This window comes from Anabrus simplex, chromosome 1 (genome assembly GCF_040414725.1).
Source record: "Anabrus simplex isolate iqAnaSimp1 chromosome 1, ASM4041472v1, whole genome shotgun sequence".
NCBI lineage: Eukaryota > Metazoa > Arthropoda > Insecta > Orthoptera > Tettigoniidae > Anabrus > Anabrus simplex.
This window is the reverse complement of record NC_090265.1, coordinates 453,048,252-453,074,049: the sequence shown is the minus strand read 5'-3', so window position 1 is coordinate 453,074,049 and position 25,798 is coordinate 453,048,252. Positions and strand designations below refer to the sequence as shown.

Genomic DNA, 25,798 nt, shown 5'->3' with positions numbered 1-25,798 from the left:
TTCCTGTCGTCTCAGTTCCAGAGGTGGTATGTTACTGACAGTATGTAGCCACGGGATTGGGGTGGATTTTAGTGTGTCTGTTATGGTTCTCATACATTCGTTCAAATGGACGTTGATCTTCCTAGTATGTGCGCTACGTTGCCACACCGGGGCACAATATTCAGCCACTGGATAAACCATGGTGAGGGCAGTAGTGCATAGTGTGAATGCATCAGCTCCCCATGTCGTACCATCTAGTTTCTTCATGATGTTGTTTCTTGACTTAAGTTTCTGACTTGTATTTTCCAGGTGTTTTTGTATGTTACAGAACGGTCTAAGGTGATGCCAAGGTACTTAGGGTTGAAATTATGTTTAATTCTTTGTTGGCGGAACACAACGTTGAGCTTTTGGTGAGCTATTTGGTTACACAGATGGAATGATCATACTTCTGTCTTAGCGGGATTTGGGCAAAGTCTTGATGTGAGATTACAAAACATCATCACTGACTCATCTAACCAGTGTGCCTTTGTTAAAAACAGTGGCACAATGGACGTCATGCATGCACTTCGTCTATTGATGGAAAGATGCTATGAGAAAAGGAAGACAGTCCACTCGGCCTTTCTTGGTTCGGAAAAGGCATTCAACAGAGTACCACATGATCTCATTTGGCTGGCATTGAGACTACACAGTGTACTTGAAGCCTGTGTCAACTGGGTGAAGCTTCTGTACCAAAAGTTCACAAGTTCAGTACAGTGTGCAACAGGAATATCTGGTACCTTACAAATCAGTGTTGGTGTCCATCAAGGATTAGCCTTGTCCCCACTGATCTTCATACTCTGCATGAACGCCATCACAAATGACATCCAGACTAGGCAGGACGGAGTATCTGAAATATGGTGACCAAACTGATGGCACGATCACTGTAGGCAGAGTGCTGCTTAATAAAGTGAACTGGTTCGAATACCTAGGGTCATGCATCACCTTGGACTGCAGTACGATTTCCGATGTCAAGACAAGATTCAGTGCTGCATGGCTGAAATGGCGGCAAGATACTGGAGTCCTGTGCAATAAGAAAATGCCATTTCATCTAAAATCTAAAGTCTACTGCTGCACAGTGTTTAGACCGCTGACCCTTTATGGAGCTGAGTGCTGGCGTACAATATCGAAGCATGAACAGGCACTTCATGCAATGGAAATAAAGATGCTGCGTTGGTCCAATGGCTTAACTCAACTAAACCATATCAGTAATGGATGCTGTGCGGAAGAGGTTCATGGTTACCCCCTTCGCGGAGAAAATGCATGAATCACGCCTGCGATGGTATGAACATGTACTCCGTAGCAGTGAAACCTCAGTTACAAAGACTGCCCTTCAACTGAATTTCGAGTGTCGGAGACCTTGAGGGCGACCTGAAACACACTGGCTAGACAGAGTAAAAGATGACATTCGGCTCACCAAAACTCAGCCCTCGGGATGCTGTGGATCGTTTGAAGTGGAGGAAACACTGGAAGAAGGCAGACCCACATAAATGAGAAAATGCAAAGGAGATGAATAGTAATAATAATAATAATAATGATGATAATAATAATAATAATAATAATAATAATAATAATAATAATAATAATAATACGTAGTACTTACAGCTTTCGCAGATGCTGAGGTATAAGAATTTTGTCTCACAGGAGTTCGTTTATGTGCCAGTAAATCTACCAACATGAGGGCGATGTATTTGAGCCCCTTCAAATACCACCGTACTGATCCAGAACCTACCAGCTTCAGTTCAGAAGGCCAGCATTCTACCATCTGAGCTATATATATATATTCTCTCTCTCTCTCTCTCTCTGTGCCGAATTTAACGAGCTGAAATTCCTTAATTGCATCAGTCTCACATTTATAAGATTTTCCAGCTTGTAAGAGAACTCTTGCTGGACAATATTCCGATGACCGTAAAGGTAGTTGGTGAGATTAAGAACCAATAAAATTTTTATTTCTTTTTGGAAATTAGGTTTAGGTACTGTTTTGATAGTTAATTTTCCCTCACCAGTCTGTAGGTGCTTACAACTATTCTGTTTTACTTCTCTGTTTTCTGCTCTTGGTTGAACTTCTTTCCTCTCTTACATGCAAACTGTTTTGAAAGCTAGAATATCTGGGTATTTTAATTTCTGATTGAGGCATACAACCTTCAAAGTTGAAGCTTATACTGTCTTATTTCTTATTCACAAATCAACTTTATTCTTCTCTTTATTTTGTTTTGTAATGCAGTAGCACTTGCCCTTCGTATGTCGTGACTGTATAAGCAGTCTGCAGCTACTTAATCTCGTACTGAGGCTCCAAGAAGAGGAAATGAAACACCAACTGAATGATTCAGCCTGCCTGGAAGCAAAAACTGCACAGATCACTGCCTCACATTCTCGAGATTCTGCTGAGAAGAGCGCTGTTCTGCTTTTTATAAATGCTCAGTGCAGAGCTGTTGCACTGCACTAAACTCTGCTGAGTAGAGCGATGCTCCTGTAGCATTTGTACAAGCCAAGCATAGTAACCTACAAACCAAGGCTGGTGGAGAAACTGTCCAGACATTGAATTTATGTCCACTGAGCGAGTTGACTATGCGTTACAGGTCATGTGGCTATAAGCTTGCATTGGGGAGAAGGTGGGTTCCAAACCTCACAGTCAGCAGCCCTGAAGATGGTTTGGCAATAAATGCCGAGAGTCTTCCCATAACCAGAATCGTAGAAAATCTATGTACAATTATGTAATGTTAAGGAACCAGGGGAAAAACAAAAAAAACCTCACCAAGAATTAATTAAGTTTCCTAGACTTTGGCCTAGGGATGTTCTTGTGTTGTCATTGATGAAGAACATGAAAGTATTCAATCCTCAATTTGACTATCAGCTGCTTGGTTGTATTAGGAAATGTAAACTATAATGCATTTTCTAGTAACGCGAATGTACTGGTTAGTAGATTTGTATGTACTATGTTGGGCCCTGTGTCTTCACATATATTTTACATCATCCACAGTTTACTCATAGCTTATGTGCTGATGTGCTCATTTATCATATGTAAGAAAGCTGTTGAGCAATCACACTATCTAAAACAATATCAGATGATTAGCAATGAACAATAGTGCATCATTAGGTAAGTGTTATGAGTTAAAATGTGTATACATGGTGCTATAGTTGAATCTCAGTAGGTGACTTTTCTCGATCGCTCACAGTTCACTTTTGAAATGAACGGTTTTGTTAGAAACTTGCATTCCAGCCGTGAGCTACTGATCTATGGATCAACTCGTCTTAATTTTTTATTTTCATGTGCTGTGCATAGTCTAAATGTTACTTGTACTGTAATTGGGTTTTCATTGCTAATTGACATTACATTTACTACACTGAAGAAAATGGAAATTGCAACACCCAGAAGGAGTGGTGCTACATTGCTGCAATTGAACATGCAGAACGAGTGTTCGGTTGTGATTCGATGATTACACTTTCAAGTCCCTTTGACTGCAAGTTTGGACAACAATCAATACAGGATGTGCCCACCACGAGCTGCAATACATTGATGGAATCGTCGAGGCATGGAGTCAATAAGGCCTTGGATCGCTTCCTGAGGAATTGTGGCCCATGCTTGCTGCACTGCACGGGTCAATTGTTCCAGAGTTGTGGGTGGCTGAGGACGGTTGGCCAGTTGTCGACCCATCATGTCCCACACATGCTCAATAGGACTGAGGTCCGGGGATCTGGTGGGCCATTCTAAGGTTGTGATGTCGTGGAGAGCTTCCCTGGAGATGCGTGCAGTGTGAACCCGGGCATTGTCCTGCTGAGACATCCCATTAGCAATGTTCGCTATCATAGGGACAACCACTGGATTGAGTACCCTATCAACGTACTGTCGAGGAGTCATAGTGCCCTCAACAAGCACTAATTGTGATTTCACATTAAAGCCAATAGCTCCCCAGACCATAATGCTTGGTGTTGGCCCTGTGTGCCTCTCGACAATAAGATCTGGGCGGCCCCTCTGCCCGGTACGTCGGCGCACACGATTCCGGCGATCACTGCGGGCAAGACAGAAGCGCGATTCATCACTAAAGACGACCCTATGCCATTCGTCGACCCACATCGATCTGTTTCGACACCAGGCCAGCCTTACACGTCGCTGTTGTGGGGTCAATGGAACACCTTCTACAGGGACCCGGACTCGTAAGCCAGCTGCTCGCAGGCGATTACCAACTGTTTGTTGTGTAACGTGGGGTGCCACAGCTGCTCGAATTTGCACTGCTGTTGCATGGGGTTCCATCCGGGCCATCCGAATGATGCGACGATCCTCTCTCACAGTTGTCTGTCGCGCTGGGCCTGTGCCAGGTCTACGAGTGTGGGTACCTTCATTTGACCACTGCTGCCATACACGTTGTACCGTAGATGCCTGTCGGCCAACACGTGCAGCGACAGTGCTTAGCGATAATCCAGCCTCACACAGCCTAATTATCCTAGCCCTCTCAAACGGCGACAGTTGTTGATAGCGTGCTCTTCTCTGTCGTCGAGGCATATTTGACGGGGAACACTTCACTGCACAGACTGCAAGTCAGCTACGCTACACCAGAGTCCGTATACTGGAGTTGATTCCTTCGCGACCAATCACGTGGGGAGACCTGTAGCAACAATCCAATGGATCTGAAACTTTGATCGTTTACAAACCTATTTGGCATCGTTCCATATCTTGAAAATCAACACAAACGACCAATGCCTTCAAGGTGTTGCAATTTCCATTTTCTTAGGTGTAAGATGAATAAGAAACTGGATTAAAAAGAGGTCATGTTGCACTGTCATTATGCCCAGCTCGGCTTCCAAATCACTATCTTGCCTGGTGGGAAAATTTAGTATATACCAGTATCATCAATAAGGAATACCCATATTCCAAAAAATTCCTTCTTCAAGTAGATTAAATATATGGTCTTAAAATGAAAAGAAAAGGTGGGAGATGTGTCCTGCCTTTAGACATCCAATTCTGGGACCTTCATATTTTAAAATTTCTCATATTTTCTTTTGCTGATTTCTCTTGTTTTATTGTTCTTATGATTCATAAAATGCAAGGAACATTATTTAATTGAATTCTTTATGGTCAGTTCTCACTACAGTAGAGTCCCGGAAACTCAACTCTCTGTAACTCGACATTCTGTAAAATTTGACATTTGCATAAGTTCCTTTATTCACATAGTGGGTAAATCATGAAATTAGCCTTATTATTTTATTTCCGTACTTACACTGGTGTAGATCCATTTGGTTAGACTAGTGATTTGAACATACTAACAACATCCCTGGTGAGAAGTGTCCTGTACAGGAATTCCTGTCTACTCTCAGGTAGCAGTTTTGAAGATGGAACAACTCACTTCAATTACTGTACGTCGAACTTGACTGTGTGAATTATGAAGCCGATTTGTGAAACAAAGATCTGGGGTGTAGCCTCGAGACCAGCGAGCTGATTGAAAGGTAGGCAGGTCCTTAGCATCAAAATTCAGATTCAAATTTTCAGTTTCCATCCAGTCCACAAGAACTTCACCATTAGAGTCATCCTTGTTATATCCCCAAAGATGATGATGACTATTGAAATCACCGAGATATATAGTAGGATACTGCAGAGAAGGTTTAGGAGGATTAGGCCAAGTAATATCTGGTGGCTTGTACACATTAACTATTGTCAAGTTTTCAATGTTAACTGTAGTAGTAAAAATGTCATTTTCAGAATTTACTGATAGTAATTGGTAATTTGTTATATCATTTCTGACATTAGAAGGGAAACTGAAGCCGCAATAAAAAGTATGAAACTTGGAAAAGCTGCAGGATTTGATGGAATTTATCCTGAATTTTTGGCTCATTGCAGACCAGCCACAATAAAATGTTTAACCAAGTTCTTCACTAATATTCTGCAAACTGGAAACATACCACCTTTGATGAAGAAAACAAAGATAATAGCCATACTGAAACCAAATAAAGATCCATCTAAAGTTGAAAGCTACCGTCCAATAGCACTTCTAAGTGTTACATATAAACTCCTTGAGCGACTGATCTACAATAGAATTTATGAAACAATCAACAGCTACATTCCTATAGAGCAAGCAGGATTTAGACCTGGAAGAAGTTGTAATGATCAAGTACTGTCTCTCACCACGTATATCGAAAATGGATATGAGAGGAAATCAGTAAGCGTGGCTGCCTTTTTGGATCTATCAGCTGCCTATGATACTGTCTGGCGAGAAGGGCTCCTTCTAAAATTTTTGAGTGTGATCCCATGTCGTAAACTTACGGCCTTACTTAGCAATATGCTCAGTAATAGGTACTTCCAGATCTACGCTGATGATGACAGAAGTAGAGTGTTTAAATTAAACGATGGTTTACCTTAAGGATCAGTCCTTTCCCCCCTTCTTTTCAGTGTGTACATATATGACCTCCCAGACACATCATCAAGAAAATTCATTTATGCTGATGACATTTGTTTGGTGACTCAGTGCTCCAACTTTTATGATGCTGAAACTACCTTAGCCACTGATCTGCAAGCCTTGGATGTATACTTCAAGAAATGGTGCCTTCACCTAAATGCTCAAAAAACAGTTATATCTACATTCCACTTACGCAACAGACAGTCTAATTACAAACCAACAGTCAGATTCCGAGGTGAAGTGTTGCCGTTCTGCAGTACACCAAAATACTTGGGAATAACACTTGATAGAACTTTGACTTTCAAGCAACATCTTTCAAATGTAGCTGCTAAAGTAAAAACTAGAAATAATATTCTTCAGAAACTTGCTGGTACATCATGGGGAGCCAATACTCATGTTCTAAGATCAACAGCATTAGCCTTATCATATTCTGTTGCTGAATACTGCTGCCCCTCTTGGATCAATAGTGTTCACACAAAGAAGATCGATGTACAACTCAATCAGGCAATGCGAATAATCACGGATTGCATTCGGAGCACGAACACACTATGGCTTCCTGTTCTCAGCAGTATTGCACCTCCAGCCCTAAGACGATCAGAAGGTCTCCTAAAGGTTTGGAAGAACATTCATCAGAACCCCCAACTACCCATCCATCAAGATATTACACACACTGAACATCAACAACTGAAATCAAGGAAACCACCCTGGAGTACAGCAATGGATCTTGACAGAACCTCTTTTCATGTTAACAGTTCATGGAAAGCCCAGTGGGATCAGTCTTCAGTAGTGAACAAACATCAGGTTGAGAATCCTTCTAAACGAGTACAAGGATTTGATCTTCCAAGACGACAGTGGAGAATCATCAATCGGATAAGAACTAGACAAGGCAGATGTGGTTATCTGTTGTGCAAATGGGGTTGGACTAGGTCTGCAGATTGTGATTGTGGTTCCTCTTCTCAGTCAATCCACCACATTGTTGCTGACTGCCCAATTCGAGCTTTCAAAGGAACGCTAATGGACATTCACCACACATCGGATGTAGCAGTTGATTGGGTCAAAATGCTAGACCTAGAGTTATAGTATTGTACGGACTTGTGACTACGCACATTTACCCTGAACTATATACATGTGTGTACATAGATTCATCATACGATAAATAAATAATAACTTCAATTACTCATCACTCATTGCATTCCTTTCTGCTTTTTGCTACTCATTATATGGAACAGACTTTCCACTGATAAATGAATTGTTAATATTTGTAAAGATTGAATGACATTCAGTACCTGCACTGATTCCTTTCAGTTAAACTTTCTGTGGATTAAATTAGTCATTTCTAAGTGAATCATTGTGTGGGGAAGTTTTAAGTTTACTGCTGTTTTATTTTACCAGTGAAAATATTGAGTGAGAAGAAGAGGAAATGAAACCAGGGGAGTTTGGAAATGAAACTGGATGTTTCCTTGATTTATTGTTAGTATTCTGCTATCGTTTGATGAATGTTAATTTTTGGTGCTTGAAGAAAATATAAAAAGCCTGTAAAGAATATGCTTATGTTGATAGACACAATTCTACAGGTAATGAAATGCTGAAATATGGAGATTACTGTACATTTTAAGGCAAAATATCGTATGTCTCTTTTCAAATTAATTCCACCCTCAACCTTTTTAGTCCCCTAACATATTATGTAGTACTGTCAAATTACATTTAATGTATACAGAACCTTGTACTAATAGTTACATTGTACAGGTGTGAAGAACAGAGAAGCGTATGATCCTGCCCTCTGTGAACTGTTTGGTCACCTTGTTATTAAGAGTGAGTACTTTTTTTTTGTTTTCTTTCTTGTATAGAAATGTATCTCAGAGAGCATTTTCTTTTCATGTACTTATGTGACAGTCTCTTTGTCATTACTTTAATTTTAAATTCTCTCATTTTAAAAATATCTTACATTGGACTCTTTTTATGAGCTGCCACTGAGAGATAGGTTAAAATTTCACGTATAGAGGATGTTGTGGAAAATTCTAAATTCCCATGGAGCGAATTATATATTTTTCACCAATAGAGCATGTCAAAAATATATCAGATGTAAGGCTTTTCAGGTGTTTGCTCTATTAACCAGCGTTTCGTCTTAGGTCTGACACCAGACTCTTCAGAGTGGGATGTGTCAGACCCTACCCACTGATGCTGGGTGTATGCAGGTGAACTTATCAGAAGCCTATATGAGGCACAGTCTGATAACTGCATCCGGGAGATAAATCTCCACAATGGAATTATTGCCCGCCTAGCAATTCCGAATGGAAAATTCTAAATTCCCATGGAGGGAATTAGATATTTTTCACCAATAGAGCATGGGAATTTAGAATTTTCCATTCGGAATTGCTAGGCGGGCAATAATTCCATTGTGGAGATTTATCTCCCGTATGCAGTTATCAGACTGTGCCTCTTATATAGGCTTCTGATAAGTTCACCTGCATACACCCAACATCAGTGGGTAGGGTCTGACACATCCCACTCTGAAGAGTCTGGTGTCAGACCTAAGACGAAACGCTGGTTAATAGAGCAAACACCTGAAAAGCCTTACATCTGATATGTTTTTTAGAGGATGTCGTTTCAAAAAATTATTTTTTAAATTAATGGCAAGATATGAAAAAAAGTCTTACCCGCTCCCAAACTACTAATTTTTGGAGGTCATTCCCTAAATACTGCACTGCAGATTGGATGATGCAGCACTAGTGAAGGTCATGGCAGTCACAGTTTAAGGCTTGAGTAAGATGCACATGTATTCATTTTGTCCATATCATCATTTGTGTGTTGGTAACAAGAGGTGGAATTGGAGCTTGCAAGTGTGTCGGGTGCTGTGACTGTTACTGATCAAAGTCCATACATTAAGATCAGAACTTTTTTTATGTGAAAAAAAATCCAATTGTTGAAATTCTGTCTTTCGGAAACAGGGAGACTATATTGAAGGGTTGTAAGGAGATGCTGCCAAAATAAAGAAACGTTTAAGTGCAATAAGATATACCCCTGTGGGTGGGGGACGCAGACGAAGAATACACCCACGGTATCCCCTGCCTGTCGTAAGAGGCGACTAAAAGGGGCGACCAAGGGATGATCAAATTAGAACCATGAGACTACTTGTAATTAGTACCATCACGCAGGGAACATCATGGGTCGCTTTTACGTGACCGTAGTACCACTATATTAGGTACAAAATAGGTTTGTGATTAGTAGTGACAATGTGTGGTTCAGGATGCATTTTACAGAATCTGTGATTCGTACCCCTATATGAGCAACACCAATGGTTCTGCCTGGCCTGTGCTTAGTACCCAGTATGTGAGGAACACCACGGGATAGTGCGAGTCCCTGTGGTTAGTCCACTTACGTGAGGAACGCCATAGGTTTGCGTTGCCTATGAATAGTGCCGCAATGTGCAAAACGCCATAGGTCCGTGTTACATGTGCGCATTACATTACCTGTGAATAATACCATAATGTGTGGAATACCGCGAGTCTACACTACTTTTGATTAGAACCGCAACATGACAAATTGCATGGTTCTACTTTCCTAGTGATAAGTACCATTATGAGGGGCCGATGACCTGGATTTTGGACCCGTTTTGACTACGAGCATGATTGATTCAGTACTGTGCTTTAGAAGCAGTCCCTTGGTCAGTAATACTATTGTTTAACGCTAGTTTCTGGGAATGTGGGGCATTGCGGGTTGGATCCACTGATTGTTTTAACTTCATATCCATCCATTCATTCTTCTTCCTCATGTTTTCGAATTCTGGTCAGTGGAAGATTATGGATTTTTAAATTGTCATAACATTTCATCTCATTTCGTACCATTAGGGGCCGATGACCTAGATGTTAGGCCCCTTTAAACAACAAGCATCATCATCAAAATAAGATATTCTGCATTATTTATGGAATCACCCTCGTATGTATTGCTATCTTCTGATGTGCTTGTGCTAAGGAGTATTTCCAGTAAAGTTAATGCAATCTATGATCGTTTCCATTTTTAGTGTACCTACTGGAAAGGCTTAGACATACTGTGGTTTTCTTGATTCAGAAGCTTAGGGTGTTTGAAGTTGGGCTTTAGGAACTTTTGATATTAAATATGGCTCAGACTTGGATTCTCCCTGCTTCAGCCCTGGCAACAGGTTTAACCTTTTATGCTCGAGAATTGGAACCCAAAAAGTAAACTGTAACTGTAATTGCGCAAATGTATAGTAATGGGGTTCGAAGAAATATTGTAAATACGCCTTGACATTGCTCAACGGTGATACATAAGATTCCACTCTCGGGCATGGAGGTTCTGTTAGGCACCGGTTACAGTTCGTAACAATCATCAGCACGTTAATATTACCATCATGAGAGATTATAGCTCAAAACTACCTGAGGCTAATAGAAATCCTAATTTTCAAATGAAAATACTGAAAATTTAGTTCAGTTGGAAGGATGTTCCGATTTAATGAAATCAATAATGTAGAGTTTGAGGGATGTTTCACCATTCAACGCATGGTGGAACATCCCTCAAGCTGTACACTATTGGTTAAACATCAATACGGAAAGAAGATCATAAGTTACGATTAATGAAATCAATCATCGATAACAGTATAATCAACAATAATTTAAAAAATTTATAACATGGGTGGATAAATAGTAAACTGTGCATACAATAAGTGGCGTACCTTTTTAAATTATACATTCAAATTTCTTTTGTTGGTTATTATCTCTTCCGCTCACATGGCACTACAATCTTATACAATGTTATAGTCTTTTACAATAATGGCAAACCTATCTGATGTTAAAGATAAATACATGCAAATCCAGCAATATGAATAAAGGTAGGTCAATGAACTATCATTGTTAATACGAAAGTTACTGAAGGCTTAAACATGCAATTGATGGTACAGTCATCTCAAATTATTTATCTTTATTTAACTTCAGGATCTGATCAATGCATGGACAGTAACGGCTAAAGGGTACGGCCTAAGATTCAGTCAGGAAAAAAATGAAGTGTTGGTTATGCAGAGAAATGGTCAACCTGAAGGTTACATTGAAATAGAGGGTAAACAACTCAAGATGTCCAACAAATTCAAATAATGTAGAAAGCATGATATCAGCAACAGGCTCCATTGAAGAGGAACTTACCAGTAGGATTCAAGCTGAAGGAACATTCTGTAGGGTTGTCCGAGACCTAATATGGAACCCAAAAGAACCATTGAAATGCAAGCGAGCAATTTATCTGACTTATTACATGACAGTTTTGACATATGGGTGTTAGACCTGGATGATGAGGAAAAAGGATGAAGCAAGGATTCAGGCAGTAAAATGAAATTCGTCCGAGCGATGGTTGGCAAAACAAGATGAAATAAAATTTGTAATGAGAACATTAGGGACATGGCTCAGGTTGGCAGAATGCAGGATAACATAACTCTGCGTAGACTGAAATGGTATTGTCACATGCAAAGGATGGATCCTGATTGTATACCCAGAAAAATGCATGATCTGCAGTAAAAATATTCAAGACCAAGAGGGCGGCCAAGAATGTGATATACAGACATGGTAAAAAAACAAATTCAGCAACGAGGAGGGGACTGGGACAGCATTGAAGAAGGAGAAAAATACAAAGGCAGAAGTTGGTGGAGGGGCTTCATTCGCCGACCCATCATATAGATGGAACGACATGGGATATAGATACAGATCCCCCGCAAATAAAGAAAAATATTCGTTCTTTCATATCTATGTCCATTTTGGGCCAAAAATCTTGTCCTTTAGTATTCCACTAATATCATTTACAACCGTTGCATTAAATAATGACTTCTAATTAACAAATTGAGCGCTTACTAAAATAAATACATGCAATGCTGTGGAACCTAGAAATAAAAATTACAGAACACACAAAACTAGACTTTGCAGGTAACCACGGATAATAAATTGAAGAAGTATTAAAACAGAAGAACAACATAATTATGGTGTCCTCAAGCTGCTGCACCTAAACAAAATGGATATTCAAATCTACATGCCACTATACTAAACAATCATGAATTGAAATTATCAAGACACACCAACATTTGGATTCGTCCATGCTCTCGCCTCTGGATTGCTGAAATTCTGCCAACATCTACAAGACATGCACTAACACTAGTTACTCTACAGAAAATAAGTAGGTTGTAGATTGGGTAGTATGACCCTAACTTTATTCTTAATCAAAGTGCAACTTAAACATCTTATTGGGGTAACATTAATTCGAAGAACTTCATCCCGTATGTATGTATTATCATTCATATAATGCCTGTCTCATATTCATGTATCATATTAATGTTATTGAGGATCATTGGCATGTCCATCTCAAAAACATTCTTCGGAAAACAGTCCCTCATGGTACGATTATAAAATCCTAACTGCTTGTCTATTCTGCCATATCACATTGAAATTTGCATGATGAGCCTCTACTTCACTATTTTCTAATATCAATATTCTTGGGATTTCTCAAAGACAACATTACATCATACGTAACGCCTATTTCCCAATAAATAATCCAACATAGTAATCGCGTACCATATCATAATTAATCACATCGACGACCCTAACTTTCAACAAAACCGTATAACTTCATATACGCATCATGCTTATTAAAATCTTTCTTTCAAATATACAAGCTCATAACTACCGAAGACAGTTATTCTCAATTCTAAACACATGTGAATTCTATAACCTGTATCCATGAGGTTGAATGAAACGTTTCTTTTATGAAGTCTCGGTCAGACCACATGAAATATCTGATTCATAAAGGAAAATTCCTTACACTTCACCACATAATAAATACATTTTAAATATTTCCAATAAGACTTATTCATGAAGAAATTGGCAAATTAACTTCATCGAAAAGAAACCGTAACACAGGCACGATAGCTAAATCATAATGAAATTCCCGTATTACAACCTATAAATGTGCACTCGAAACTTAGATAAAATTAGCACATCATCACTTCGAATTCCAATCATGCCATCATTCAGGAGGATTAGAGCGCCCATCGACATTATAAAATGTACTATTAATAATCTGGACCATAGTGGCCGGTATTTGATCCGTATTGACTTGATCGCAACAAATATGTAGGTGGATGGTCCGCCTAGTCAATACTAAATATTAATATATATATTTATTTACATAAGTCTAGTACATGTTTTGTTCAACTCAAATAGCGTAAACACCAGTAGCATTTTCAGTAAGTCAGGAGTATATAAATTGTCTTGCCAAGATTGCGAAAAAAAGTACATAGGACAGTCGGGAAGGAGTGTGTCGGTACGGTATAAAGAGCATGTGAATGCATGAAGACATTCTAGATACTCTGCTATGTGTGAACACATGCACGAAAACAATCATCACTTCACTAATATTGAACGGGACATGGTTCTATTACACTCGATAAACAAAACAAAACAAATGAATACCCTTGAGAAGTTAGAAATTTTCATGTTACAAAAATTTGATAAGTTAATGAAAATAGCCTTAACGAGCACATGGCAGAGGATAACCAGTTGTTTAAATTGGTGACCCAATACGGTAGGAAGAGAGCAAAAGAGAAGGTAGAAAAGCGCATAAGAGGGGAAGTATGGCGTTAGCACACCAGGGGCAAGTACTCTCCCCTCCTCCGTCCATTCACTGCGCCTCCCACTGCAACTCCGCAATCAGCCGATGAACAACTTCAGCCGCTTTTATATATCCTTAATGGTTACATGACAGCCTCACGTGCTTCTTGTATCATGATAGTTTTAATAATTTTACGCGTTGTATTCTCATTTTGTTTATGTTATAGTCTTCCGATTATAGTTTCTATTTTACTTTTCCCTCTTACAGATCATTTTAAGCTTATATCACCTGGCTGCATAACACACCCATTAACGGATAGTTTCGGGATGACGACAAGTTTTTGCACTATTTTATTTTATTCTTAACTCCAATTGAATTTTACAAGAAATCATCAGATCATCAAGTGCACAGTGATCTAACACTGCAAGAACATAGTACTCAATATTTTAATTCATACAGACTTTATTCTATTGTGTTTTAACTTATTTGACTAGATGGAATTTAATTCCATGCATCCACTCTTTGATTTTTAAAATGTTAATTGTATTGGCAATAATTTTGGATTTCTTAATGGGGGCCCACCTTTTTTATTAGGTCTTTTTGTGTACAGGAATTTTAATTTGACTAGCTGATGAAGGGAATGTATATAGATTCTCGAAACATGTATTAGACTTGTGTAAATAAATATATATTAATATTTAGTATTGACTAGGTGGACCATCCACCTACATATTTCTTATTATAAAATGTATATAGATGATTCTACATCGTCACTCAAGTTGTTTTATGTATAACATGTTATGCTCATAAACGTGAAAGAAAATATGTAACTACACAATGTACAATAAAATAGAACAAATAAAGGAGAAGTCTTTTGTACTCATCTTAACTGGTGAATTCTTGAAGATATAATTCGATCATCCCGGTCCTCGGAACAGTGTCATTCCTTCATATTACCACATTTTCCAGGCCCGCCAGGACTCCATTCTGTTTTAGGCCTGCATCATTATATTGGCAGATCTTTCAATATGACAATTCTCCATCTGATCTGTCATAGAGTAACCTGCAACTTATATAATTGAATCAGTATAATATTATACACCGAAATAAATATGTCAATATTCTGATGCCACACTCGCCTTGTATGTCTTTCTTTAAAGAACTATAGTTTCTATTTTTAAGGTTTACTGTATATTGGCATATGATTATCAGATTTCATTCATGACAAGCAATGATCATCAGATTTCATTCCTGACAAGCAGTGATCATTCTCATTTTTCTTTATGTTGTTCTCATATGAAACAAAACCCAGTTCATTACTACAATAATGTGTGTGTGTGGGATTTTTTTTTTTTTTTTAATTGAGAAGAACCTTAGCAGCTTAACCTCTTTTATAGTACTTCTGAAAATGGAGGAACATTCTCTTTGACATAACTGATCTCAAGAGCGGGAATGCTCAATTAACAATGGAATGCGCCCAATAATTCATATTGTTGTTTCTCCAATTCTGTTTGAATCGATAGTTTCGTAAAGAACTCTCAGATCATTTGTAGATGTTCATAGTAAGTAGGTACTGCACAAGTAATGCAAGTGAAGGCAAATCTAACATGTATAATTCATAATATTTAATCCAGTCCACGACCTGCATTGTATAAACTGTCATCGACATGAAACATTACGCATTAGTAATCAATTTACTCTCCTGTCAAATATGGTCTTCTTCACTCAAGAGTAGTTGACTTTACTTTAAAATTAAACTTCCGGACACATATTTATTAGATACCACAGAGTTCTGAGCTTGTCAATTTTCACACATTGAATATTTACTTTAACTTATCACTCATTTGAGCGAGTTACTTTGAATTATCGATATATCGAACCATAAATTGACTGGACATATGCACTTACGATTTTTTTCAATGTGATTGCATTTCCATCATGTGTCTGTGGATACAGTGAAAACTATATCTAATGTTCCTAATGTTGAGCGGAGAATATTAAAAGGCGTGAAAAACACGAGAGAACAAGTCTGAAAACCTTTTCCGCTTGGGATTATAAAATAACAACAGTGCACTGGAAGGTATAAGAAACATCAAACAACAAATATGAAAACATTTGCACAGGGGCTCAAAAGTATCAAAAGTATTATTGCAGATCACACTCTTTCTAAAACAAATGATAGTAGAAAACTTTTATTTCGGACCAGTGGGCTACACTTGACCTCGACCATGCGCGACTGCGACTTTGGCCGCCATTTCGAATCAACAAAACTTTGATTCGACCAACTCGAATGATCGAGTCGAAACTCGAAGGTGTGAGTTTCAACATTCACGCTATCTCTGTGCGCTTAAAGATGCTGGTGCCAGTCCACTTTCTGATAGATTTTAATCTTGTCTTCATTAGTAAGGAATTTCACGACTTTTTCTGAATCCATAACTAGACTGTCACAAGACAAATATGCACCACACTAGTCAACTTCACACGATTATCTTCCTGATCCAGATGTAGGCTATCAGGCAACAACTATTCTCTAGGCCTACCCTTCACTGTACTACTCAACAAGAAATAAATTTCGAATATCTGAATGGAATGCGAAATACAAGCACAAACAGGCTCACTGTGTTATTCAGCAATCTCGCTGCTAACCAGCAAGCAAAACTGAACCTTCCTTAAAGCTAACGGCCTGCTCCCAGAAGTTGCAACTTATCCTGTGAAGTTCAGGAATTCAAGGTCTTTTCCCATTATCATGCAACTGTATCAAGGGCTCTTACTTACCCGAGTTGAAAATCACATTACTTTCACAAGGGATGACATATAACATTTCCAGTGCAACGAAAAATATGATCATACTAGGCGGTAATAGCGAAAATTTGTGACACAATAAGTGAAGTATTTTGATATAGATTTAATATGATGAGGATCGGGACTTCGAATTTACAACGTGCTAAGTGGGAAAACGTGTTAATAAGGAATGCACTAAATGAGGTTTCACATGTGTATAGTAAGATAGCATTTACTCAGTAGGCACCAAATCACAATAATCAATTTGTAGCAAGTTAAGGAAAACAATTCATATGGTTACAGGGCAGTATGATTCAGCATAACCAGTAGTATCAGCAGAGTTTACTTGTATTCTGTTTTGTACATCTCGTGAGGGAAAGTGTAAATCCATTTTGTTTCATACATTTCTTATTAAATCCAAAATTAAGAAATAAGTGTATTTTAGCTGTTTCTCCACAAAGTGATAAACCAGGTTCTGTGTGGATTTCTTCGGAAAGGTCGATGGTTTGTAGTAGGCATTTTAGGGAAAACAATTACAGTGAGACAACAACTAGAAGGTTTCTTCTACCTAATTCCATTCCTTCAGTATTCACAAACATTCCTCAGCACAAACAGGTGGCAGCTACAACTAGGAAACCTTCGAAATCACGACAGCCTCAAACACGTCCTTCCTGTAATTGAAAACCCTGTTGAAGGTAAATTATTAACTTACACATTTGTTTTCATTGCAGGATATTTTTATCTAAACACTAGTAATTTTAGTCAGTTGATTTAGTTTCAGAATCTCTAGCTACTGCATCCAGCATAACAGTAACAATGGTAGCAGGCTACCTGGTATGTGAATCAAGAAGAAAATACTAGCTGTGAAGGTTGTTTACAACTTATTTTTATTCCTGTGAGCCCCATGCATTTTCTAGATCACGGAGGGCTGAGGTACCCTAAAACATAATTTGTGGCGTTACTAGAGCAAGTTATACAATTCGTGTCCCATGCTATCCAGTATCTGCCTCGGAAGAACTTGCTCACAAACTGTACAATTTTACTGAAAGTGCTTTCAAACAATTAAGTGTGATAAATGCAATGACTCTGTACTTCCGATTATTCTTCTGAAAAAGAATTCATTGAACTGCTCCTGGACAACCTAGCCTTTAATTGCATGAGCAGGAATAATTGAGGTTTGCAACTTCACCTAAGGCCTCTCATCAGAAACATACTGAAGTTTTAATGAGTGATGGCTTATATATGACCTTCCAGCGAGTTACTGAGTTTACTGAAAGAAGGAATAGAAGGAATGGTGAAAGGCAAACGAGGAAGAGAAAGGAAAAAATATCAAATGTTGGACAATATCCAAGGAAATAAATATTCGGACATGAAAAACTTGGCGCAGGACAGGCAACTGTGGAAAAGGTTCATCCCATGACAGGACCTGCCATAAGGCAGAATACCTAGATGATGATGAGCGAGTTGAGAAACCTGAAAGTTGTAAATATCACTAAAAAGAGTCAGTACATACTCTTATCTCTAGAATAAATTCATGTAGTGCGCTCCTATGTAGGGTGTTACAAACTGATTCAAATGGCAGGGTGGTGAACTCCAGTGTTATCCAGTCACTACGTGGCATCTCCCAGCCTTTTATGATAATAACCAACATTGGCAGTTGTACATTTGAAGGAAGTTTCTTTCTTTCTCTTTCTCTCTCTCTCTCTCTCGCTCTCTCTCTCTCCAGTCGTGTCCTTCTGTAGGAGGTGTGGTGGTTATTATGATATGGTAGATTTCCTGTCAAGGACTTGCTTCATTAGATCACGCATCATTTTTCCGCTTGTACTGGTAAATGGGGCTAATCCTCCTTGTTGGGACTCTTCTTTGTGGCCTCTGTCCTTGGTTTTTCTCTGAATAATAAACTTCTCTATATTGTTTGGTCCTCTCTTTATTACATAGCCAAACTATTTCAGTTGACGGAGCTGAACCCTGGCCTGAGATTTCCCTTTTAATTTTAAGCTCCTTTAGGATGGAATTATTTGTGTGAGGTGATCAGTCCATGAGACTCTCAACATCCATTTTCAGCAACACATTTCAGTTGCATCAATCTTATTTCATCTCATTCTTTCTTAATGTCCACAACGTACATCCATACATTAGTATGGGAATTACTAGACAGTTTACCAGTTTTATTTTCAGGTTCTTGGAAACTTATTGGTTCTTCAACAATCGTGTAAATAATTTGATGCCACCTTAGCCAGATTCCATTTTTGTTTTATCTGTTCTGATGACCCAGAATGTGTTATCAAAGATCCAAGATGAATGTATTCATTGTCAACTTTAAATCGATCCATTTGCTTTATTTCTGGATGGTTGTTATTCTGCCTGCCTACTATCATTATTTTAGTTTTCAAGGTGTTCAGTTCTAAACAAAGTTCTTGGCTCTTCTCTTCAATTAATTGAATGAGTTCAAATAATTCTTCTTGATTGTACTAAATTAATCACTGATGAGGGTTTCAAAGTCATATGTAGTCAATTTTGTTATATATTTTGAACAAATTAACATCAAACAGCAAGGCAGGAAACATTTCATAAAATGGACCTGTTAGTTTTGTCTTGCTTTTGATAATGATGGTCCGACAAAAGTAGTAACTTATACTTATGGACTGATGTATATTTGTTTCTGAAGAATACATAGTGATATCTAAAGCCTATGTAAATGCTACTTGAATATTTCTACCTCTTGTTGTCTTGACTTTTATTTATCTGTTTCGTGCTTTTGTTCCCTCGTCCCTTTCCCTCTGTCTCTAGCAAATATTGTTCTGTGATATATAACGTCAATACTGTATCTAGGTAAATAATCTGAGTTTAAGATTACAAAATGTAACATAGGGTTACATAGTAAATTGTGAAACATTTCTTATTATTTGCATTTTATTGGTTTACTCTCCACAGTTGAATCTGGTTATCAGTCATTATCGGAGCAACAAGTGGCTGACACATTGGCAAGTGTTTGTCAAGAACCCTTTTTACTAATCCGAGAGAGTGTTAGACATCTATTTGCGGAGCATTAGGTATGAGTTTCAGTACATTAGTATGTTTGAAACAGTATCTACTTATCAAATAATTTTAACTATGTCAGCAGCAACATATGTTACTCTACCTGCTACCAAACTGCTCTCTTTACATTGTTGTAGGCCTATCTAGTAAGATTCATAATTAATATACCACTGACTAGGAGAGGATGTAACACAGCAAGTTCCTATATAATTTATCTTCATTATAAATTAGTTTGTTTTTGATCTATAAGTTTTTGAGCCACTGTTAATTATCGTATTTCACTTTTAGAACTTCTTTGTGTTATACATCTTGGTGGAGATTTCCTTATTTAAAAAGTGCACTGTCAACATGGCTGCAAATAGTGTGTGTGTCTGTGCAAGGGATGCTGAGAGTCAGTGCATATGTGCAAATTGTACAGGCTTTAAAAAATACTGGCAAATGATCTGTACTTAAAAAATTATCTTCTATGTACTGATATAGCATTTGTTATGCCTTCTTTGCATCTTTTAAGTAAAATATATTGCTAATATTTTTGAGAATTTCATGGTCCAGAATACTAGATATCGTAGTCTTAGGCATTATGCCAGTTTAGTAGCTTTGATAAAACACAGTCTTGAAAATTTATAGATAAAGTTTCCTAAAAGAGTTGTGGCATCTGCTGTTCATGTGACTTGGAGATTTTTTAAACAGATTTCAAATAACTTCTGTTCTTGCAATATCATGTAATTTGTTGTATTTCCTTTTTTCTTACTTTGTTACTGTTTCTCTACTTATTTATCCATATAATTATGTTATGGCTTTTATAGCTATACAGTTGTAGTTTTAACTATACTGGTTGTGAACATATTTATTATTCTGGTGGCTAGGATTGAGATAGATATTCTTATGTTTCCTTAAGTCTCCTTTTACTACATTTCACCCATCTTCCATCTTCCTTCCTCCTTCTCATTCTTTCCTTTAAGGTATCAGATGAAACTTCCCCCTGGTGAATTTTTTTTAAATACATCTTATAAATATTAAAATATAATTGAATATTTAAAAAAATCACAAGGTTTGCTTTATGTTAAACTCTCTTGTTGGAAACTGGATACTTGTTTGTAAAACACAGACTGTGTAAAAATTGTTGGCAGTTGCAGTGGATGGATACAGTTAGTGGAATCTAGTTGAGTATAGTTCATAATTTAAATATCTTAATTGTTTTCAGGTCACATGATACTGAAACAGAGTTACCAAATCCAGGTTCAATTTTGCATCTGGTTTGTTAGTCATATGTTGATGGATTTGTATAAAACCCGTCATTATTAATTTTATTAGTTATATTAATAGAGGGATAAATTAAATTTGTGGGTGTTCATACATACTGGGTAAACTGTTGTATAAGACTTGATTTGGCATTTGTTTGAACCTTTGCAAAACTTTTACTGGGTAAAGTGTTGGCTTTTGGATTTGAGATTTGAAGATATGGAATGGTTGTACTCAGCCTGAGGAGCATAACCAAAAACTTTGTTAAAATCACACACTTGACTGTCCTTCCCATATTTTCTGAAAAATCACGATATTTGGTGGCTATAATCAGAGCATGTTCCTAATAATTTAATGGAGAGTCACTGGAGTTTCAAGTTCCATACTCTTCTTTAAACCAACAAAAATTGTTCTATCAATACACATGTAAAATCCTTTCCATACAGGCCACTAACACCTTTCGAGGAGTGGGAATAAAAGGCTCCCCCTGTTTGTAAACTCAACACTGATTTAAGTAGAGTAGTTGGCTGCCTTTACCCACAGGAATTAACCGGGTAATCATCTCTGATGTAGGCTGAGTGAACTCTAGAACCATGGGCCTTTCCAAAAGGAGAAATCTTCCTAAATTTTTGACTTGATGGGGCATCACGCATCATACCTGTGCTTTTCTGGGTGAACTGGGCATGCCTCTACCGCCTCAGTTTGGCAGTCCCCAAATTAGTCATGTAATGATAATTTATTGTTTTGTTGTATGGAATTCTCTGAATGTAAATTTTTAAAGCAATACGGTACATTATTGAGAAGGTGAATGTGACAGGATGGCAAGTGTGTTTGAATACTGCACAAAGAGAGAAAAAGGGTGTGCTAATTGTGTGATCCTAAATTCATAGAGTCTTTTTCATTCACAAACCTTTGGATTTTCCGTAATAACTGTTACCGTGATTTCTGCAGACAAGTATCCATAACCATGGTCATAACTTATCAAAACTAACAATATAGAGAGTACTCTGAGAAAGTTAGCTATGTTGTGTTGATAATATAGCTGTAAGCTTACATTCTGGAGATGTTGGGTTTAAACCTGACTGTTGGCAGCCTTAATAATGGTTTGTTATTATTTCCCATATTTACGCTATGTGTAACAACCTGTTTTCCCAGAAACTTTGCTCAGTGTAAGGTGGGTGAAAATAAGCGAACACATGTTTCAGCTTATCCCTAGACACTCAACTGTTTCGGAGAAAATGACAGTTGAAGTTACGTGCTTTTTATTTTTTTGCTATTTGTTTTATGTCTCAACACCGACACAGATAGGTCTTATGGCGACGATGGGAGGGAAAGGCCTGGGAATGGTTAGAAAGCGGCCGTGGTCTTAATTAAGGTACAGCCCCAGCATTTGCCTGGTGTGAAAATGGGAAACCATGGAAAAGCATCTTCAAGGCTGCTGACAGTGCAGTTCGAACCCACTATCTCCCGGATGTGAGCTCACAGCTGAGCGCTCCTAATCGCATGGCCAACTCGCCACAACATGCCTATTAGCATGTAGCATGTTCAACCGGTGCATGGTACAGTTGCTTTCGTGGCAGCTTCACACTTTTGCACCCCGTGTTCAAATCCCAATGCACTTTTTTGTTTAATTTATTTACTTTTGTCCATTGACAATTACTACACGAATGGTTTTGTTCAATGTTTTAAAAAAAATCATTGTCTTTATTTGTCTTTGTTCTGTCTGGTAAATGAATTTTAAAACATTAATAAATGAATGAAACAACTTATTTGAAACTGATTTTGGAAAAAATGATCTGTTATAGGTGGTTTGTCACAAACTAATTGCCAGTATGTGGAATCTTCCGTAATATTAGCAATATTTCTTACCTGAGTGGTATACCCACCCAGAACTGTAACTGTGGCAAACCAGCCACCGTGCGGTGTTTGTGGTGTGCGAAATTTCTATGTTTCAAATGTTGGAAATTTCGACTGTCGTTTTCTTCAAAACTGTCGAGTGTCTACAGATAAGTCAAAACGTGGTTTTGACCCCTCTTTCACTGAATGAAGTCTGGGAAATCAAGGTTTTACACTTGGCGGGTGTTCCTCGTTAGTTATAACTAGAGCCGTGCACGGATATTCGCAAAGTTAGTGTCTTGGCGGATACAAACTGTGCGGCAGTGTGGATAATTTTGCTTATAATTTATAAATAAATTTATAAAATAATTTATAAATAATGATGTTTGTAGAAATCTGAGCATGTCAGTCTTTCATACATTTCATGCAGTTCTTTTTTGCTTGTGGTGAGACGACCCTTGAATGGGAGATTGGCGATATATATATAACGAGCCTTGAAAAGCCTAACTGGCTTCTGCCCACAGTTAGTGGAAGTAGGAACAAAAGGTTTGAAAGAGAACCGCTCAATACGTCGGTAGTTGTCACAAGAGGAAATTCCTCACAAACCTGTCACCGTGAGGTGACTGGTGCCAGGATAATACTTTGTATATCCGTGCAGGACTGTAGTTATAACCGAAGGCACTACCTTGCCAGTCCTACCCCTTTCCTGTTTTGGTGTTGCTGAAAGCCTACATGTGTTAGTGACATTTCAAATGGATAGGAAGAAAAGTAAACAGATATTTTTTCTATTTTATTGGATAGTAAACTTTTATATTTCAACAGTTACTTATACTGTATGGTGTCTTCCCACTTCTTCATGTAGTAGTAGTAGTAGTAGTAGTATACTCACTAGCTGCCATCTCTATGCATCTCCATTAGCATGATTTCATGCTAGCCTACCTTATTGGCTTAATGTATATGAGTTGCCATGAAAGCAGCGACATGTATTTTCCCTTTTGCTTAGATTTAGAGATGGAAAGCTAGCACATTATGGTCAGAGTACTTCTAGATCTGTGTAAGTTGCATGCCATTAGCAACCTATTACTTGCATGCAGGAATATAAGTTAACTAGTGATACAGCACTCATTCTAGTGTGAATAAGTTCTTGTATTGAATGCATGACTAGTAATTCTGTACTGAATCCACAACTGCTAATAAATGTTCTATGATTCCTGAAATATACCTTTGTTATTCCCCACTTATTTTATGGCTTTGTGTATTGCTTGGAAATTTGGATAACTATTAAATAGCTTGTACTTAATATTAATCTGACATTACATTAACATATGTAGAGCAAAACTATTGGCATGAACTCTGCCACATATTAGGTTAGCTAATGTTACCTAATTCTACTATGGAGCTAATGACCTGTATTTTAGTCACCATAAAACAATAATACAGTGGGCATCATCGTAACAGGCCCTTCTTCTTCTTCTTCTTCTTCTTTTCTAGCCTATTTCAATCCACTGCTGGATATAGGCCTCTTCCATGTGCTTCCATCGTCTTCGGTCTTGAGCCACTTGGAACCAGCGTGTTCCAGCCAACAGCTTTATGTCGTCGAGCCATCTCTTCAGGGGTCTTCCAGTGCCTCTCTTGTGTCCCCATGGTCTCCAGTGAACAATCCTAGAGGTCCACCTGTTGTAGTCTTGTCGAGCTACGTGTCCTACCCATTGCCATTTTAGTTTTGCTACTATCTCTAGGATGTCTGTTACATTAGTTCTTCTCCTGATGTCCTCTGAACGGATCTTATCCCTAAGGCTGATCCCTAGCATCTGTCGCTCCATGGCTCGTTGTGTTCGCTGAAGCTTGCGAGCACTTTCCTTCGTCAGAGTCATCGTTTCCAGACCGTAAGTTGTAACTGGCAGCACGCACGTATTATAAACCTTAGTCTTCAGGTTAATTGGAACATCCTACCCAGCGAATAATGTCGCTTCCAGTTTCACATGGTCGTGAGCATGGAATATGGTGAACTACAAAGAGAATTGTCTGCTATAGATGTTATATTCATGAGGAAATAGTGCAACTTTGCCTTCAAAAAGTAATTGTAGAGAAAAAGAAAAGACCATTACGGATACTTAAAGTAAATTCAGTTTCACGTTTTCAGATTGATATTATATTTTTTTATATTATATTTTTTAATAGTTTAATAAATAACCCTTCCCGCGTCCAGGTACAACACAGCCATTATATCCCAACAGCCAGAGGTAATCTCAGGGTATTTCTTCACATAAGAAAAATATCTAATTTTTCTTCTTGGCTAGGCTTTACGTGAATTCAGAGGAAAAAAGGTAGGGACCGCACGTGACAATCACTGATGAACGTCTCCATCCTATCGCATTCAAATGTAAATTCATCACTGACCGCTTAATTCTAACGCAAACCATATGTTAAACACCTTAAAAACTAAGTCTATCTACTCTCAACTGCTACAAATTATCACTCACTTTATAAGAAAAATAATGAGAAAACACATTTATTAAACTGAGCAAAAAATAAAGAATTGAGAACTCGTGTTACTATGAACTTCCACAATCTTTGATTAAATTCAATAATAATTCGTAATATTCTACAAAATAAAATAATATAATGAATTCACTATTTCTGAAAAGAACTCAATATTCATAATCATGTTTGAAAAATTAATTAAATCATTCACACCTATCACTGTACCACAATTACTTTGTAGTTATAATGGAATATTTTCTTACAATTTATAAAGTCTAAAATCTTGCTATCTGAATTCGTTAATGTAGTATTTCTCTGGCGAAGAAATGTATTATAATGACTGACGTGCTAAGTTTTCCATCTGTATTGCCTTTTAAATCACTGCTCCTAATTTACTATCTTCTCATTTAAAA

At 37.9% G+C, this 25,798-nt stretch overlaps 1 protein-coding gene across 2 annotated transcripts in view; it reads left to right on the top strand.

The window, feature by feature from the left end:
• Window positions 1–25,798, top strand: part of LOC136856941 (GDP-D-glucose phosphorylase 1) — a 149,829-nt gene that overhangs the window by 82,692 nt on the left and 41,339 nt on the right. Inside the window, exons 6-7 of one of the 2 annotated variants that reach the window (XM_067135214.2) lie at window positions 8,151–8,216; window positions 19,719–19,837. In XM_067135214.2, the coding sequence (XP_066991315.2) occupies window positions 8,151–8,216; window positions 19,719–19,837 (185 nt within the window). The remainder of the gene's footprint in view (window positions 1–8,150; window positions 8,217–19,718; window positions 19,838–25,798) is intronic. The other variant, XM_067135216.2, reaches the window with a different exon arrangement.